We start from the raw sequence: 17,258 nt of genomic DNA on the forward strand, positions 1-17,258 counted from the left end.
GCACACACGCCTTTTCTGGGTGTTTCTTCTCTCTATCAGATCTCAGTCAGGACTGAGAATGCCCTCAAGGCCATGCCTCTGGAGTGTCTCTGGCTACACAGTAAGGTAGACTCATTTTCCAGGAACAGGACCTCCCCATCCAGCTGTAAGCAAAGCTGCTTTCCCCACAATACGGCTCAAATGAGATTCTCAAAGGCTCCTTTCATCCTCCCAGCTTTGCCCGCCTTCAGGCCAGTTCATCCATTCAGCCCACTGAAATGTCAAAGCTCAGATGGGCAACGAGCCCGTTACACAATGAGAAATCCCTGGCAGCTCTATCAATGCGTTCCTGCAGCAACAAGTGGGAATAGGTAGGCACAGTACATGAGGATTTAAGCGGGAAGTCTTTATGGGCCCAGTGTTGAGTGGAACAGGTTCACCTAGTAAAGACGGCTAAGTAGTAGCATCTACTTGCTATAACAATTTTTTTGCAATCTTCGTACTTCACTGGGCTGCAAGCAGTAAGTGTAGGGTCCAACATGCACAAATGTCAGGAATAGCTATACTATCAGGGAAAGCTCTGTTCAGGGAGACTCTTGTAAATCCTACAACTGTGCACTGTTGCTCTGGACTGCATGGAGTGTCTCTGGCATTGTTATCCATCCTTGTGCACTGATATAGAAAGGTGTAGCTTATTTAGGACAGACAGCTGAGAAGAGGAACTGTGGTACTGGATACTGAGGATATCTACTACAGACTATAGGCTGAAAAATAAATGTCACACAATTTTATTGCAAAGAAAGGTCACAGACTGTGAAAAAAGATACCATTTCTTAAAGGCAAAGCTTAGTTTCTGATATATTAGCAGGTGTGTTCACAGCAAGAAGCAACTACTCTGCTGAAATGAGCACTGCTGAGACTTCAGCTTGAATACGGTGTCCAGTTATAGGCACTCCACTTCTTGAAAGATGTGGGAAAACAGAGACAGAAGAAGAAGAAGAGGTTTAGAAAATTACTTGTAAGGAAACTTTGAAGGAACTGGATCGTTTAGCTTAGAAAGAGAACACCATGTGAAAAACTTCACAGAAGCGGAAGCTTATAAGGTGGACAGCTGGGATGTCAAAGGTAATCTAAATAGGAGGAAAATCTTTTCAGCTCCAGACTCCACTGCAGCTAGAGCAGGATACTTAAAGAGGCTGTGAAATTCCTTCCATGGGAAATGTGAAGGAAAGTTAGACAGACATCCGTCAGAGACAGCCTAGTAACTCTGGTTTCTCTGCCAGTGTAGGGGTTGGATTGATAACCCTCTGCAGTCTGTGCCAGCACAAGATTTCCATTACAGATGTTCATTTTGCTGTAACACGATGCTTATTCCATCCTAGCAATATTATTCCTTGTTTCCCAGTGTCTTGCATTTATTAATGACAGAAGATTTTCTACAGTTATTTGTGCATGGACCTAAAACACCAAGAGTGCCCTCAAGTGATCAACAACACCACAAGTTAAAGTTAGTAGGCACAACACTGTAATGAACCACAGAGAAATGTAATAGATAAGCAGGACTGGCTCCAGCATGCAGTACAGGTTCAGAAGATGAGAACTACGTATCAGTTTATTTGGTCCTCCTTTGCTGTTGTATGGATACACAAGAAGCTACTGTGGGGTAACAACCTACCATCTGCCAGATGTTTCATGGTAACTGTGTGCAAGCTTTTATCTTCCAGTAAATGCAGTGTAACCTGGGAGTTCTGCAAGGTAAAAGCATGCACATATGCAATTACCACAAAGCATCTGATGGACCTTCTGCGTGACACTAGCATGACCAATTCCTGATGAGTGAAGGTGACTTAAAGCCAGTATTGTGCATTGCCATTTGCAAGTGAACTCCCCTGTAAAGCCTAAAAAGCAGGGTCAACACTGGGACCTGAACTAGCAATAAGGGCAAAATACTTGGACACAGCTGAGCACTTAGGGGGTGTAAGAGGAAACCCTGAACTTGAATGGATGATACAAGAGGGATACAGAGGGCTTGGAAATGCAGAAGTGGCAGAAGCAGTAGCATACACTAGGACACTTACCTGCTCCACAGTGAGAGGGGAGCTGATCTCTTCCCCACGCAGAATCATGGACCTCTGCGTCAGTACTTCGGAAAGCTGGAAGGCGTCTAAGCCCAGGAGGTCACTGGCAATGTTCAGCACTAGTAACAAAGGAGGACATACTTTTTTCTCCTGCGTGGATCCCCATCACTCATAGGGGATCCATATTCTGCAGCTCGGTGAGGAAATCCCAGGGACTCCTACAACGCAAGTGACTAAGCCCCAGCACAAAATGTGCTCCCCTTTTCTTAATTCTCTTTGGCATACCAAAAGCTGTAAGCTCACATATCCAGTCTAAGGCAGGGTCAGCAGCCGTTACGGGCCACAGTCAGACACTCATATGTCAGCCTTTCTGCTGACAACAGGAAGAGCAAAGCACTCAGCACCAGCAAAATATTTATTGAATGAGAAGATATGTTTTCCTAAAGGCATAATAGTGCAGTCTGAGCGTGGGATCGCTAAACTTGGATGTCAAGAAGAGAGGTAACTAACTTAAGACTTGAAGCACTTGTATATATTTATTGCTTCTGTCTGTTTAGGGATTCACTTTACCAGACCAGCTCAGATTGGATAACTGTAACAGAGCGCACGCTAGCAGATGCTTCAAAGGAAGATATGGGGAAGTCTGTAACAGACTACTTTTATCTCAAACTCCTCCCTGTTCCTATTTCTTCCTGCTCCTTCAATGCAAGAGAGAAACTGTGAGACTGTGGACTCAGTCTGAGAGTATCCAGGAGAACAAACGGATCACAGGGCCACAGCCCAACTAAATCATACCGGTGAGCCATGCATCCTGTGGCAATGCTTTTGCAGAGTTAAACTGCAGGGAATCTGCTGGCAAAGGCACTGCAGACCAGCACAGCAGAGGGAGAAAGGACGATGGAGTGAGCTTTGTTGGGGGCCTTAGGGGGCTTTGCATGGTCTACCAAGTTGCTAGGGTCCCACTTACCTGCTTTCGTTGTAACCTGGGCCCCGCCAGCTGTCATGAATTCAATGTTTCCCAGATGAAGTGTGCCAGAAAGAAGCTTGAAGATGTCTCTGATTTCTTCAGTGCTGAAGTCCACCACCTTCATGGCAGTCTATGCAAAACCATACAGCTAACGTTGGCTGTACGTACAGCCACAGTACAATGCAACCACCACACTCACGCCCAGCCCATATAAGACGTAAAACTCAGAATTATAGTCATCATGAATCAAAGTGAAACTGGGGATGGCACAGCCCCTCTCTCAGCTATACATCTGTCAATGATCTTCACTGTCTCCCATTCTCTCCTTCATTTACCCTATCCCCATCTAAGCCAGGTGGGCATTTGCCCTATCCTCAAGTTGGACTTTGCTGCTGCCGTTGCCTGTCTGTCACAGGAAGAATGTGTTTGTCTGTGCCTGTGTGAGGAAATCCTTCCCTGAACACTGGCAATACAGGTTACAGATGTCACTGGACTGCTTCCATATACTGCCTTATTGCCTTCCCTGAAGGACAGATCCATATAATTTACTTAATTTACTCTGATCCATATAACCCCCTTAATTTAGTCTAGCTTAGAGAAGTAAAGATTTATGTAGCAATGTTTAAATCCAGGCTTTCAGCATTAACTGCTAGAAGGTTAGAAACAGGTTACCAGATAATGGGGAAGTATGGCACGTTCCCTCTGTCTTAGTACATGCATGTGAGCCAGGGTTCTTGGGGCATAAATTGACTTTGGGAGGTAGGACCTAGTTTTCATGCATTCACCCTGCCAGTGGAGCACTCCAGGGTTCTAGTTCCCTTCTTTCCTCCAGGCCTCTCCTCAGCTGAAGTATAAAAGCCATGTCACCATTGAAACCTCTGCTGTACAGGAGACATTTCCTTCTCTTAAATCACGCTTAAGCAGGAGCTACTGAAATCCTAAGCTGACTCCTCTCACCTTGCCTGTCTGGTTTCACCTACATTATTAAAGCCCTCAGGCTGATAACCACTTATCAAACAAAACATGAATTGCATATCCATCCTGCTAAACCCATAACCTCTGGTAAAGTTACAGATGTCCATTGAAATCTGCATGGTATTTCAGAATATGCCATTTGCTCAGGTGATACAACTTTACCAGAACATTTCTGGAGAACGCTACCTTCAGACCAAACTGTTCCCCATCTAATGGTCAGTGTGAGGTCTCCTGCATCAGGCCATCTAGAGGGCTCCCAGGAACCCTTATGGGCTGGGGGGTGGGGTTCATGCTCCCCAAAGTCTCCATCATTCTGAATTATTATTCATCCTTGACTGTTTCCCAAATTCCCCCATTTCTGTACACTAAAAACACTCTTCAAGCCTTGTTTTTACCATAAATAGGTAGAGCTGAGTTTCAGACTCGTTGAACACCAAATTTTTGCTTAGGGCAAATAAATTCTGCCTGTGAGATCTAGACCCTGCAGCACATTTAGCCCATGAGATTGTGCCCAGAATTTCAGGAGGAGTTAGGACAGGACTCACCATGACCTTACTGAACATCTCTACGTCATTCAGGTTCTCATCAGTCACACAACCAGACTGGTTCAAGTAGTGGTAAGTCTCTGGTTCAGAGAGGGAGAGGCTCTCTGCAACAGAGGAAAAAGAGGCAGGGAGGAGAAAGACAACAATTTATTTAGCAATCAGCCTTTTCATTCTTAGTCCCCCAAAACAGTGTGTATGTTTACCACAGGGAGAGTTCATCTGAACAGATTCCATATCCCTCAAAAGGCACACCTAGACAGTGAATGCACTGGGGAAGGGGAAGGGGAAGTGTAACAAGGGTGTGCGGTAACAAAGCTCGCAGATGGTATGCAAAATGATTTAGAACAGTCAAATCCCAAGCTTCAGAGTGGCAGAATAATATTTCAATACTGAATTGACTCAGAAAAAAAACCAACAGAAAAAACCCAGAAGATTAAATTCAGTCTCAAAGTGTACAGAAAAACAGTCTTAACTATACACATAAAGTAATGACCTCTAAATTAGGTATCACCAATTGAGACAGAGTTCAGAGAGTCACAGTAAGATTTCTGAAGACATCAGTGCTGAGCAGCAGTCAAAACCAGTTCAGTTCCTTCAGTTTTAGAAGGAACACAGAACTAAACATAAAACCAGAATTAGGTCTCTGTACATGTCTGTAGCACAACCACATCTTAAATACTATCTGCAGGTTTGATCCCCCATTTCAAAAAGGATAGAGGAGAACTGAAAGATCTATGGAAAAAGGAGACAAGGATGATCAAGACACAGAAACACATTACACATGGGGGAAGTGAAGCAGCCTGGGACACCAGCTTGGAAAGGGAGATGGGGAAGAATAGCAGAGATCTGCTGAAGAAAATAATCTGTTTTGTATGCTTTCCCTAAATACTTGCTGATAACCATGGTCCCCACTATTTCCCTTTGCTTTAGATGGATCTCTGAATTGACCCACATGGCCATCCCTGCATGAACTCCCTAGAACTGAAGCCCTACTTCCTTCCTGTGTCAGGCCAAATTCTTCCAACTGATTATTCTAACACACACAGAACAAAGGCATAAAGAAATTCCCCAGTCCCTCAAAACCAGAGTGCAACTGTAACATATTCCTGCCCACCTATCTGACCTCTTCAGCAAGACCATCAGTGCTCAGCAGTGCCCGGGGCAGGTATGCAAACATTGGTAAGGGGGTGCTGCAGTACAGAGAGGATTCTTCCACAGCCTGCAGCTGCTGCCTTCTCTGCACACCCTCTTCCAGATCCATCTCTCCCTTCCCCACGTACAGAGCTATAAACCCTTTGTAGATACTAGACATGTTTTGACTCTAGTCCTGCCACTACATCGCTGGTCCTTCTAACTCTTCTCTCTCCTATACTGAAGGTTTGTTGTGAAAGTATGTCTATCAGTCCAAACTTTGAACTCCTTGAACAGCTCCCATCAGCATCTGAATCAAGACTCTTTACCCTTCCTTTGCCTCTAGCCAGTTTCATTACCTCATCTCTCTATACCCCCTCTTCACTTTGCACAGACTTTTCCTTCCAGCTCAGAATGCCTGAAGTGTCTTTTCTCATACAGCATTTCTGTCATCCTCAGCCTCTTTCTCTCAGCTCCCCTTTCTGTTTCCCATGAAATCACCATATGGCCTTCAAGAAGAAGTTGATGATATATCAAGTACCTGAAATATCCATGCTCTAGTTGACTTACACCTGCTTCACGTGCTGGACTGGAAAGAGGACAGAGCCATATCCCAGAAAATTAAATTACCTTTCTGCTCCCCGCTCACACCAGCTAGCAGAGCATAAAAGATGTGGTAATTCCTCTCTCCGGGGTTCTGGTGTACCACTCTGTTCTGAAACAAAGAATACAGGAATAGCCAGTAGAAAGAGATCACACTTTTGGTTGCAAAGACAAAGGGAAGACCAGGATACAGGTAAATCTCCAGGGCCAATGCACAAGAGGGGTTTCTTCCAGTTTAGTGATGGTGTCGTGTAAGCTCTACATCAAGATCTTGTCATGTGTGGCTGTACAACTGAGCACGTACAGACTTCTCTGAACTCACTTAGAGAGTGCACGTATGGACAACTGAACCTGGTCAGCTCTGGCCCTGCTCCTCAGTGAGTTCCTGAGTCCAAAGTAAACTACATCAGAGCAGAGATGCTGCATTTGGAGTTGTACTCCCATATTCCTCTCTATGGAATTGAGTTTCCAGGTACTTGTTCTCTCTCCTTTTCCACTCGGTAAACAGCTTTTTCTTGGAGTCTCTCTGTAATGCACAGCGTTTATCAAAGACAGAACAGGCTCTGACATAGAACAAACATTGTTCCTCCACCATCCTCTTCCTCAGAGGGGACAGTTGCAGTAGTAACACCTAAAGAGCTAATGTCTATGTGCTGTGATGGAGGCAGCATCATCCAGTAGGAGAACTGGCACTGCCCCACCATACTATGAGGGGGGGAAGAGGGCTCACGCAGCAGCCAGTAGAGGTGATACCTACCTTTTCCAGTAAATCTGAGCAGCATGTTAAGGAGAACACATTCAAATGACATATGCACAGATCTCCCAACGACTGGCAAAGAATCTTCTAGACACATTGGGATGAACTCTGTAACAAGCAATAAATCATTAAATAACTGACGCTTTGGAAAGTGGACAAAGAGTGGTCCCAAACATCATCTTGGATCCTCCTCTCTACTCCTTGTCCAAGGAGGTATTATGTGCCAAAGAGATATTTAAAAGGGCAGGGTCAGATAGAGCATAGGACCTGCACAATGCTGAGGTAACCTAACAAAGGATGAGCCACATTAGGGACACCTAGAAAGATTAGAGAGGCCACTCTAATCTGAAAGTCTGCATTGCACACAGCAAGTCTTGCATCAGTTCTCATTGCTTCTGCAAGAGACCGCTATCTTTAATCTACCGACAGCACAAAGAGCAGAGACTAAACAATCCAAGCCTGTTATTTACAACAGTAGTAAATTCATCTGGCTGCTACTCCAGTGGAAATTGGTGTGGTTTGCAGTCATCAGCAGCTTTGAACATCAACATCAAGAAATGTAGCCAGGGCAGCTTTACCTGCCTCATGTAGACAAAAGATATGTCAAAGCCTTTGGGAGAGGGGTACATGGGCATACAGGGAAGAAAGTGGTCATGGCACAACATAATTCAACTATATCCAGTCTTCCCTGTCCTTATTGTCACTGGAACAGGCTCCCCAGGGAAGCAGTCATGGCACCAAGCCTGTCAGAGTTCAAGGAGCGTCTGGACAACGCTCTTAGTCATATGATTTAGTTTTAGGTAGTCCTGCAAGGAACAGGGAGTTAGACTCGATGATCCTTATGGGTCCCTTCCAACTTGAGATATTCTATGATTCTATGATGAGAGTTCCAAGGTCCACTGGAGACGGGCAGCCCAAAACAGGGAGTCATAACTGGCCCTCTAAATTCCTGTTCTCCTCTGCATCCAAATATTGTGCAGATTCTTAGCTTGGTCATACTTTTCTAAATCATGAATTCATTGGCAGAGCTAACATAAGGGAACAATCTTCTGGGAAAAACAGGATGCAATCAACATGAGGGATCTTCCTAGGTAGCAAATTCTAGGGAATTAAGTATCAAGTGCTGTGATTGCCAAAGTGAAAAGTCAAACTATGTCCCTACCTAAGGTAGTACCTAGACAAAAGGTTTCTAGAGTTAGGTGCTGCAGAGCCACAAAACAAACACTTCTTCCCTCTTTAAGTTGCAAATTTGCCCACAGTTATAAACTGGCTTTGAGAAACTGTGATGAGGGATTTCCTGACCCACTCTGAGCTCCTCCTCATCTTCACTCACTCCATCCATTTCTGGTCCACTGAAGCAAAGGATACAATCAGTTACTCGGCCTCCCTGGATGTGTCCATGTTGAGAGAAGTGCAGCTGGATGAACTTGCCAAAGCGGCTGGAGTTGTTGTTATAAACTGTCTTGGCATTTCCAAAGGCCTCCAGAATGGGGCTGCAGAAGCAAAGCAATGAAGATATGATTGGTGATGGGATATCATTAAAACAAAGCGTGTGCCCAGCCTTTTGCCATTTGCACAGCGTGCACTGCCGTGTGAGATTAATTTGTTACAGCACCGGACTGGACAAGCAGGAAGAGCTCAAGGGCAAGGAAGGATGGCAAGAGCAATTTAACACACTGCTAGATAAATTTTAAACCTTTGGGATTGGAGTTAATTAAATCAGTCCCCAGTCAGTATGGGCAGCTGGCATTCACGCCATCGAGGGCATTCCCCATCAATGTGGCTTCAGGAAACGAAAGGTGGCAAGACCCAGCCAGGTTGTGTGCTTAACACAGCAGCATTCCATGAAATGGATTTGTATTTTTTTCAGGATTTTCAGAAGCATCAGACATATAGGGCAAACTCTCTGTAGCTTTAAACTACATACTTCTTTGTTTCTATTTCTATGTTTGAAAGAGAAGACAGTATAAGCCATCTCTTAAAATTACAGGTAAACATTTTCAAACTAACAGACAAACATAGTACTAAACTGATTTGTTTGGTACTGAAATTTGATATGGGATCACACAAACCCTTGTTGTTACTTAAATCTTGCTTAGGTTGATACAAACCACATGGTTTCCGAGCAGAGGGAATATACACACATTATAGATTTGAAAACTTCATTCTAAGAGAGCCACATCATCCACTTCAGGAAAAAAAAAATGTTGCAAAAAAAAAAAATCTATCACAAAACTTCAGACGGGTGATGAATTGAAGAATTTCGTCTCCCGGTCACCTTTCTGTCTTCAGAAGGTTCATACAACATGGAAAATAGTTAAAATGCAGCTTGGTTCTTGCTCCACAGAACAGCAGAAGGGAAAAGCCTAAACCATTCAAACCGACACGCTGAATCCAGGATTAAAACATTCATTTTTGCAATTTAGCCAATTCTAAAATAATCTGGAGGCCTGACAAGCAAGGAATCACTGAAATGCTACAAGAACAGCCATTAGGCAATCATGTTTAATTCTAAAACATACATAGTTTTTAACAAAAGTTGCTACAGTTATTACCCTGAGAAATACTGGCTTTTTAAACATCTCCATCGATCTACTGTGCAGTTCCACTCGAGACAGGGGCAGGTATAGGATTATTCACAAGTTAATAACTATAACACAACAAATAATCACAACTACAGATACCGCTGGAGTTTGTTGAAAGCTTCAGGCCTTGCAAGTGCTAGCTAAGTGAGAGCTGTGGTTGTGGGAAAGGCTCGACAACATTCAGGAAACCAGGCAGTATTTTCCTAATTTATCTCTTGAAAATATCATTTGAAACAAACAAAAGCATGGAAATGAAATTGCTCTGTTATAATACATTACAACCATAGAAAACCCAGTCACAGAAGTCTGTGTGCACAAATCAGGAGGTAAGTTCCTTGCCCTGGAGAAGACCCACGCCTCTGAAACAAGTATGTAAATAAGGACATTGCACAGGAATATCCCACTGAGCACACCAACGCCATGAATCAACAAAAATTAATGGGGACAACCAGAAAAAGGGAGGACAGGGTTATGTTATATGACTTTCACAGTTGCAGTGAGAGTGCAGTAACCAGCCAGCCAATCTTTATGGCTCTAAATCATGTTACATTAGATAAGCAAAGCACAAGGAAGTATCTTTATAGTTTAGTCTGGCGATGGGCTCACGCACATGAGTGCGGAAGTCTTTCAGGGATGGGGGAGGAAATAGGCACGTGGGTGTCTGATGCTGGCGGCAGCTGCAAGGCAGAGGGGTGGGTGAGCTGATACAGCCAGGAATGAGGGCAGGTGCCCGGGCCAAGCAAACTGCCCACGCCAGCAGGGCACATCACAACGTGGCATTTGATGCAGCAGTGAACTGTGCGAGGCGGAGCGGCGCATCAGGAAGGTGATGCTGGCTGCTCAGCTGGATGTGGGCTGGATGGGTGTGTTGCAGGACTCAAGACGATGAGAACCAGATTCAGCAGGGCAGCAGAAAGCGAAGCCTGGATTTTAGAAATATTGCAACATATGCAGCTCCAGGATTCAGACACATAGCTGAAGACAAAAAAGAAGATTTGAAGATTAGAGGGATGAATAACAGGAGAGGTGGCTATGCTGTCAGCAGTGTCACCCAACGTGGAGAAGGGAGCTTCAGAGTGAAGCAAGCAAGAAAAAAAAAACGAGAGGAAAGTTAGCAGAATTTTTAATGGACTGATGGATATTTTCAAGAAGGAAAACAGACCAAATCAACAGTGCCAAGGGAGTTTTCAGAGCCTGGTTTCTGAGAAATACACCAAGCATGAATGTTACAACACACAAGCAAATGAAAGCTGACGTAACACTTTGTTTATAATGCTGTCTGAAATGGAGAAAGAATCCAGCATTGTTCCTGGGTATGTGCTGGGGTGCAAGGATGAAAATCCGCCATAAGCTAACCCAAGGAGGGCCACTGGCAGAGCAAGTGAAGCTGAACTGCAAACATATGAGGTAGACTCGTTAGGAGTGGCAGCAGCTTCTGGCTCTGGGCCAGGCCTTCAGCTTCTCTTCTTCAGGGAAAAGGTGACAAATCAAATTCTTTTGCACTTGCATTGCAATAGCTCACGTAGCACTAGAGATGTACACAAAACGAGTCACAAGCTCTTACTCCACTTCACCTCACAGCTGTGGGATCTTGCAAACTCAGGAATCACCTACCTACCATCGTAAGCTTTCTGGATCACAGTCAAGTTACCACTTAACTGCTAAGCGGGCTTGAGCCTTCTAAGCCGCTTGCCTTAAAGCAGATTTTGCAGGTCTTGAGTCGTGACTGTATTGCACTTAAGAGCTTTTGCCAATTTGCCAATGTCCCTGGTAAAATCTGCACACCTGCAAAGGATAAATCATCCAACAATGGTCTCTCAAGCACCAGGTCCAAAGGCAGCAACCCTTCTGCTCAATGCTGCTCTGCTTATAAGGATCCTAAAAACTGCAATGCTCTTGCAGCTGCCACGTTAGACACTGCATGTCTGCTATTTTCACCATAGTTACTAGTAACTTTTTTGCGTCACCGTCTTCCAGGAAACATTCCTTCTCTCTACTCCCTGGGCCCTGAAATATGCCACTTGCATGAGAGTCACTTTTACACAGATGGTTCAAAGGATTCCAGCTTATTACACAACTAGATCCTGTTGCAGACATCTGATTCACTCCTCTGGAGGTTTCTGCAACTATCACAGGCTCAAAGTGGGACCAGCCCGCAGTCTCGCCCTTGACAGTACCGAACTGCAAAACCCCCAGCAAGGTCCTCCAGGCAGTCTTGCATTGGGAAATTTTTGTTTAATTTAATTTATCGCTAATTAAGAGAAACTTCTGATCGTGGATTCAGGTGTTAAGAAAACAGACAATTAAGTAAACATCTTTCCTCCCTCTTCCCAAGGCTTACCTGACATCAGACACCTATTGCTCCCCTTCCTCAGCCTCAGCTTTCATTTTTACCTCAGGCTACAACCGGTCCCTCACAACCTCCCCCGCAAGGCAGTGGGCAGTGCAGGAGGCTGGAGTCCCACACATAACGGTTTCTTACGGTCGCTCTTTGCTTCCTCATTTTCTCTGCTGCTCTTTGCCTCTTACTGGTTTTCCTCAGCTGCACTTTGCTTCTTTAAGTCTTCCTGACACGTTTTTCCTTGTTGTTGACCCACTTTGTTCCAGCGTGGGTCACCCATAGGCCATGGTCCTGGGGTGTCCCTGTCCTGGCATGGGTCATGGTCCCTCAGGGGTGTCAGGACCTCCTTTGGCATGAAAGATCCCCCACAGAGCGTGTCTCCATCCCCTCACGGCTGCCGGTTTCCTTCTCAAACACGTTTGACCCAGGCGCCATGCACTTCCCTGCACAGGCCCTGCTGCAGCCCCCAGGCAAACCTCCTCACTCATGGCCCTTACAGCTCCCATGGACATTTCTCCTTAAAATCACCTGCCTGGACAGCAAGAGAGCTGCAAGGTGGCCCACAGGACCTCTGAGGGCAAGACATACTGGCGGCCTGAAACAAATGGAGGCCAGGGGAGAGATGGGGCTAAAGGAGAAGGCTGAGAGTCAGAGCGTGACAGAGACTCACCATGAGCACAGCCACAACTGAGAGCTGTAGGAGACAGGGACGACCTGGGACAGCCATCCCTGTGGCACGGAGGGACGTTACCCACGTCCCCTCCAGCCACTGCCACGAGACGTGGGCCTGAGAGCTGGAAAGAGGGACAGCGCAGTGATGTGCAAGTGAGCTCAAGGGTGCAGCCAGGCAGGCATGAAGGATGAATTACTGAAGGAAGGAGAAATCCCAGCCTTGGCTAGAGCATTAATTCTCTGGCTGCCACACACACCCTGCGCTGCTATTGGAAAGAAGCCGAATTAATCCACAAGCAGCTGGGAGAGCAGCCAGCGTGAGGCATGCCGGCGAGACCGCAACCTCCACATTTCCCTGACATGACACCATTCAGCCACATGAGCCTCGCTGCCCAGGTTTGGCTCCATCCACGGCCCGACTCAAGCAGCCCAAATGCAGACGCCGTGCAGAAGGCAGTGCCCCCGCCAAAGGCAGGCTGCCCCAGCAAGCCGGCATTCGCGGGCCTGCTGGGCCCCTGCAGGACAGGACATGTGGCATCCGTGGGGGTGACCATACCTGCTTTCCAGGATGGCTTCTTCCACGCGAGTGCTCGTCTCGGACACAGGGGCCCCGAGGGAGGTCTGGCTCATGGCTGACAGAAATTTCAGCAGCAACTTGGTGCTCTCAGTCTTTCCAGCTCCACTTTCTCCGCTGTTAAAGAAAAGATATACATTCCATTCACAAATCTAGGACAGACCAAGCTAATGACCATCCCACCCACGACAGAGAAGTGATCTCTAGGAATAAACACGTAGCATCTCCACTGCGGCAAGCAGGGGTCAGGCAAAGGGTAGGGTAGTATGGCGTGGATATTTAAGCAGATGTTGTTGCAAACGGAGAAGCAGGAGCAAGGCGTGTAATGCAGTCAGGGAGTAGCTGGTTCTCCCATTTCTAACCTTATCAGAACACACTGGCTGTCATGACGCTTCCACAAGCAGCAGTAGCACTCATTAGCGGTGGCGAAGATATGGGGAGGCAGCTCACCCAGGCGGTGCTGTCTGTACAGGTCTATGGCATCCACACTGTACAGACCAGGGATGGGTTTGTAGGGATTTACTGATGCCAAGATGGAACCAATGTTTGTCTAGGGGGAGAAAACAAAACACAGCAAGGAAATAAAGCTCCTGAAAAAAAAATCACGACAAACCCGGACCCTGAAATAACTCATGGTGAAGGGAGAAAGCCTAAATAAGGAAGTTGGCTTTCAGCAGAGAGCTCCCCAATTTGGCAAAGAATGTCAAACCCCAGGGCAGGGGCTGCATCACTGGGTATGGATGGGGCAGTTTGAATTTCGCTGCTGTACAATAAAATGTTCTTAGTCTGTTGTCTTTGCTAAATTAAGCTTACACAATTTAAAAACATGAAGCCATCTTCATACCCAGCTACCTTGCACTGTGCTTGAAGCTGAAAAGCAGAGCCAGGACTGAAGGAGTGTCAGGAGATACCTTCAGTGCCCCTATCCACAGTCTTAAGTGGAGGGGGCTTGGCAGGGTTCAAGCACCTCCTGAACAAAGAGGTGGGACACAGAGACACACACACGTGTGCAAAGAGCCACTAAGCGTATCATTTTTTTATTCTGCTGAAAAATGCTGTTTGGAGCAGCTTAAATCTTTTGGTAAGCCAAATCAAAATTGACAGCTGAAGATGAAGCTCAGGATTTCAAGTCAAACCATTTCTACCTTTCCTAAACATATTATTTTGAAAATATTTATTTTGAAAATCTCACAGTTCAAGAAAAGAGTTAGTAAGGTTTAAAATAAACTACCCAAAGCCTAATATTAAATTTCAAACGTATTCTTTTGTGAAGTCAGAAAGAAATTCATTTTGGTTTTTTTGGGGCATGACTTTTTCGGTTCAGCCAACCAGCTCAAATCCAGTTATTCTCAGAGCTGCAGTTCAGAGCAATGGTGCCACCCCTCTCCTAACAATGCCTTTGTAATATGGTTAACATCCAGCTTAAAACCTGCTGCTGGTGCGGTGGCCTCCTTCACAGGGACATCCTGGGCTGCTCTACTTCAGCTCTACCCATTCTCAGCACGGGTGATGGAGGAAACACTTAAGATTGCTGCACTAGGTGCCAAGCTTTGTGGCCAGGGACAACATCTAGTATTATTTCGAAACCATTATTTCCAAACTACAAGTCACCACATATATATACAAGGATTTACATGCATCCATTGGAGAAGCTGTAAACGAAACACTTGGTGGATAAGAAAGACACATGCTTTCTCCCTGCCAAATGAAATCTGGGGCCATACTGCAATGCCAAGCTCTGAAGCCAGACTAAGATGCTGTAGTCACCAAAATATTTAAGATTCATTTATTAAAGCAGCAGTCGCAGATCATCAGGGGGAAAAAGCCCATCACCTAGGCCTAATTGTATTATTGGTATGAACAGGCTAGCATGGAACAAGTCCTGAGGACCCTCTGACATGGACCTTTGTGGGCAGAAATATAATTCATTGGTGATGAAAGCAATAAGCAAGCAGATGATCTTTGGCAAGACAGGTGGGAGGAAATGGGAAAGCATTGAGAGAGAAAACATGGTCTGGGAAAAAACACTGTACAACCAGTAGAGCAACAGACATTGTCCAGAGACTGCAAGACAGAGATGTCCATCCTAACACTTCTCCCAGACCTTCACAGCATTTTTTCCTCTCAGATGTTTCGTTTTGCATTTCCCACTCTAGTTTCAGCTCTCCTAAGGAACAGAGCTCCCACCGCAGTCCTTTCCAGAACTTCTTCCAGTACAGCCATCTCTTTCAAAGGTGTTTCTAGGAAACTTTTCCATCTCCCAGTTGCAGTCTCCTCATCACCTGCAGTCCCTTATAGACAATTTCTATCCACAATTTTTAATAGCAGTAGTATTTGTGCATCAACCATGTACATACCAGCCACTCTATTAGCAAGGAGTGATCGTCCCGAGAACTCTGCAGAGCAGGACAGGCCACACGTGGTATATCTACTTCTCAAGACAATAGATCCTACTTGGGTGGTTAGGCATGGCAGAGCTAGGGACAGCACAAAATGTGGCAGTACAGCCTCTGGCTTATTTATACATCACTCGCATTATGTTGGGTCTACTTTTATTAGGGGATACAGGACTTGCAGGAATGAAGGGGGAAGATACACTCTTAAATGCTGCAGGCTGTTGCTGTGCGCACATAATTTCCTTAAGCAGTTTGGTAGAGCTTGAAGACTGTTTCTTTAGAAAACAAAAGGTACTGTTGACATTGTCAGTATTCCTGTAGCACATTAATCATGGGTACCACACCAGTACTGCTACCTACACTCCCTGACCAGAAAGGGTCCTCTTTAGGAGCTCATGGTAGGATGCCTCCAGGCACACGGCTCAGAACTGCACTGCCCTTTTTCACAGCAGTTGTCCACTTCATGTTCTCAGTTTTCCATCCCCTCATTATTTATTTTTATTATTATTTGTTTATTATTATATTTAATACTAGTTGCCAGTATTCCAGGTTACCCATTCCTTCAGGTGAATTTGTTTTCCAGAAAATGATGATATTTCTCACCTGTTTCTGATCTCTCTGATTTCCTTCTAAAAATTTTTGGCCCTGACTGACAGGCATAATTCCTCTCAGTACAGCTTCACCTGCAACCTTAGCCTACTATGCTCTATCTGTGGAGACCATGGAGAACGATATTAAATGAACTCAACCCCTGTAACATTCATGGTATTCACAGATCACTGCCAGTCATTAGGTGGCACTACAGCTGACATTCTCAATTTCTGCTTAACTGAAAACAACTATACGCAGCAGGGCTATAGCAAAAACTAATAGTTAGTGATAAGGTAACTGCAATATTAATGTCTGCACTGCAGAAATGCAAAACAGCACTCGTCCGATTTGGTGTCCTCCAGGTCAGACATTGCACAAACATATACCCAGATACAGTCCCACTCAAGAAGGGGCTTACAATCCTTCACCGAGGGTTTCTTCCCAGTGCTCAGCACATTACAGAAGTCAGGCCCCTTCATAAATCTCCCAAAAATTCAGATCTAAGGTGCACAGCTGACATTCATACACTATGCACAGCCAAAAAATGACATCATATTTAAACTTTCAACACCTTTACACACGGATGGAGAAGCCACAGAACTAATGCTGAAGAGGAGAAGGAATGACACATCAGAGCTAGAGGAAAGGCTTAAGGAGATAGAGCTGCTGCGACACTGGCACAGTGCTGGCAGTGTGGCATTTCTGGTGCAAGGCACAGGCTGAAAAGGGAGAGAATCCTGCCTCACATTTCGAAGTGTGCGGAAGAGGAAATGGGAGGAATATACCCAAATGGGCAAAGAGCTGCACAAACACATAGCATGTGTCAAACACAGGTCAGGAAGAACAGCAAGGACAAGGGCTGTCGACAGTCGACAGTCGACAGCCGGCTGAACATGAGCCGGCAGTGTGCCCAGGCGGCCAAGAAGGCCAATGGCATCCTGGCCTGTATCAGAAATAGCGTGGCCAGCAGGAGTAGGGAAGTGATCGTGCCCCTGTACTCGGCACTGGTGAGGCCGCACCTCGAATACTGTGTTCAGTTTTGGGCCCCTCACTACAAGAAGGAC

At 45.5% G+C, this 17,258-nt stretch overlaps 1 protein-coding gene across 1 annotated transcript in view; it reads right to left on the reverse strand.

The window, feature by feature from the left end:
• The window catches only part of LOC103895356 (unconventional myosin-X-like), an 83,656-nt gene that overhangs the window by 56,880 nt on the left and 9,518 nt on the right, over positions 1 to 17,258 (reverse strand). The window contains exons 4-11 of the mRNA XM_009274915.1: positions 13,570 to 13,757; positions 13,190 to 13,324; positions 8,404 to 8,528; positions 7,036 to 7,049; positions 6,306 to 6,390; positions 4,545 to 4,648; positions 3,025 to 3,154; positions 2,058 to 2,176 (exon numbers count right to left, since the gene is read on the reverse strand). Coding sequence (XP_009273190.1) covers positions 2,058 to 2,176; positions 3,025 to 3,154; positions 4,545 to 4,648; positions 6,306 to 6,390; positions 7,036 to 7,049; positions 8,404 to 8,528; positions 13,190 to 13,324; positions 13,570 to 13,757 — 900 coding nt within the window. The remainder of the gene's footprint in view (positions 1 to 2,057; positions 2,177 to 3,024; positions 3,155 to 4,544; positions 4,649 to 6,305; positions 6,391 to 7,035; positions 7,050 to 8,403; positions 8,529 to 13,189; positions 13,325 to 13,569; positions 13,758 to 17,258) is intronic.

The sequence above is a fragment of the Aptenodytes forsteri genome, unplaced genomic scaffold, assembly GCF_000699145.1.
Source record: "Aptenodytes forsteri isolate BGI_AS27 unplaced genomic scaffold, ASM69914v1 Scaffold255, whole genome shotgun sequence".
NCBI classification, from domain to species: Eukaryota; Metazoa; Chordata; class Aves; order Sphenisciformes; family Spheniscidae; genus Aptenodytes; species Aptenodytes forsteri.